This window comes from Penaeus vannamei, chromosome 16 (assembly GCF_042767895.1).
Source record: "Penaeus vannamei isolate JL-2024 chromosome 16, ASM4276789v1, whole genome shotgun sequence".
In the NCBI taxonomy this organism is placed as follows: Eukaryota; Metazoa; Arthropoda; class Malacostraca; order Decapoda; family Penaeidae; genus Penaeus; species Penaeus vannamei.
In genome coordinates, this window is record NC_091564.1 from 37299799 (window position 1) to 37301862 (window position 2064).

The following is a 2064-nucleotide window of genomic DNA, read 5'->3' on the forward strand; positions in this document are numbered from 1 at the left end:
CACCCTCTCCCTCCTACCCCCCTTCCCCCTCCCCTTTCCTCCCTAACCCTCCCCTCCCTCCCCTTCCCACCCTCCCTTTTCCTCCTAACCCTCCCCTCCCCCTTCCCCCTCCCCCTTTCCTCCCCTAACCCTCCCCCACCTCCTTAACCCTCCCCCTCCCCCACTTCCCCCCAATCCCCCCACCCCCTTCCCACCTTCCCCCCTCCCACCCCCGCCCCCCCTTACCTGGCACTTATGCGGCACTGGAGGCGTAGAACCCCAACCCCCTCCCCCTCCCTAACCCTCCCCCCTCCCTAACCCTCCCCCATCCCTAACCTTCCCCTTCCCTTCCCCCCCTCCTCCCTAACCCTTCCTTCCCTTCCCCTCCTCTCCCTTTCCTCCCTAACCCACTCCCACTCCCCCTCCTCCCCTCCCTTCCCCGCTCCTTACCTGGCACCTTATGCGGCACTGGAGGCGTAGAAACCCCACCCCTCCCTAACCCTCCCCCTTCCCCCTCTCCCCTCCTCCCCCCTCTCCCTCCTCCCTAACCCTCCCCTCCCCCTTCTCCCTTCCCTCCCCCTCCTAACCCCCCCTTCCCCCAACCCTCCTCCCCTGGCACCCTCCCTCCCCTTCCCCCTAACCCTCCCTCTCCCTCCCTCCCCACTCCCCTCACCCCGCCCACCCTTACCTGGCACTTATGCGGCACGGGAGGCGTGCAAGACCCACCCCTCCCCCCTTCCCCCTCCCACCCTCCCCTCCTCTCTCTAACCCTCCCTTTCCTTCCCCTCCTCCCCTAACCCCTCCTACCTCTCCCCTTCTCCCCTTCCCCCTCCCTCCCTAACCCTCCCTCTCCCTCCTACCCCCCTTCCCCCTCCTCCCCCTAACCCTCCTCCCTCTCCCCCTCCCCCCTCCTCCTCTCCCCTCCCTTACCTGGCACTTATGCGGCACGGAGGCGTAGAACCCACCCCTCCCCCTCCTTCCCCCTCCCACCCTCCCCCTCCCTCTCTAACCCTCCCCTTTCCTTCCCCTCCTCCCTAACCCTCTCCCCTCTCCCTTCTCCCTTCCCCCTCCTCCCTAACCCTCCCCCTTCCCCCCCTCCCCTCTCCCTCCCAACCTCTCCTCCTCCCTAACCCTGCCCTCCCCCTCCCTCTCCCCCTCCTCCCTCCTCACCCCCCCTTACCTGGCACCTTATGCGGCACGGAGGCGTAGAACCCATCGTGGCCCTCCTTCTCTGGTCCCTCCCTGTCACCCCACGCTTCCCTCCCCCCTTCCCCCCCACTCCTCCCCTAACCCTCCTCCCTTCCCCCTTCCTACCCCTCCCCCCTCCACTCTCCCCCCGCCCCCCTTACCTGGCACCTATGCGGCACGGAGGCGTAGAACCCATCGTGGCGGTTGTCCCCTTTCCTTCCCCTCCTCCCTAACCCTCCCTCTCCTCCCTCCCCCCCTCCCACTCCTCTCCCCGCCCCCCTTACCTGGCACTTATGCGGCACGGAGGCGTAGAACCCATCGTGGCGGTTTGTCCCGCTTTCAGCACTTCCTCGCCTGCCTCCACTTCCTCCTCGCCTCTCCCTCCCCCTCCCACTCCTCTCCCCGCCCCCCTTACCTGGCACTTATGCGGCACGGAGGCGTAGAACCCATCGTGGCGGTTGTCGCACGAAAAGTTGAACTTGGGGTCGAGCAGGTCCGGGGGCAGGCGAGCGTAGAACGGGTAGTCGCTCAGGTCGTAGCCCAGGAGCTCGTGGGGGAGGTTGGGGTCGTACTTGTAGTCGATCTGGGGGTTCCCGGTGAGGGGGGGGCGGGTGGTGGTCGTCTCGGTCTTGTTCTCGGCAGCGGTGGTCGTTTCAGGGGCGTCTTGGGCGGCGGCGGCGGCCACCACGACCATCAGGCTGCCCTGCGGGGAGGGAAGGAGGAGAGGGAAGTTAGTGCGGCTGTGGATAGGGGGAGGGAGGGATGGATTGAGGGGAGAGAGGGAGGGAGGAGTGAGAGAGAGAGAGGAGGGAGGAAGTGAGAGGAGAGAGGAGAGGAGGAAGTGAGAGGAGAGAGGAGGAGGGTGGGCGAGGAGAGGAGGAGAGGGATGGGCGAGGG

The 2064-nt window shown here is 67.2% G+C and overlaps 1 protein-coding gene across 1 annotated transcript in view; it reads right to left on the reverse strand.

The window, feature by feature from the left end:
* Positions 1–1864, reverse strand: part of LOC113812922 (serine/arginine repetitive matrix protein 1) — a 7386-nt gene extending 5522 nt beyond the window's left edge. The window contains exon 1 of the mRNA XM_027364848.2: positions 1583–1864. Coding sequence (XP_027220649.2) covers positions 1583–1861 — 279 coding nt within the window. The 5' untranslated portion in view covers positions 1862–1864. The remainder of the gene's footprint in view (positions 1–1582) is intronic.
* Between the last annotated feature and the right edge of the window lie 200 nt (positions 1865–2064).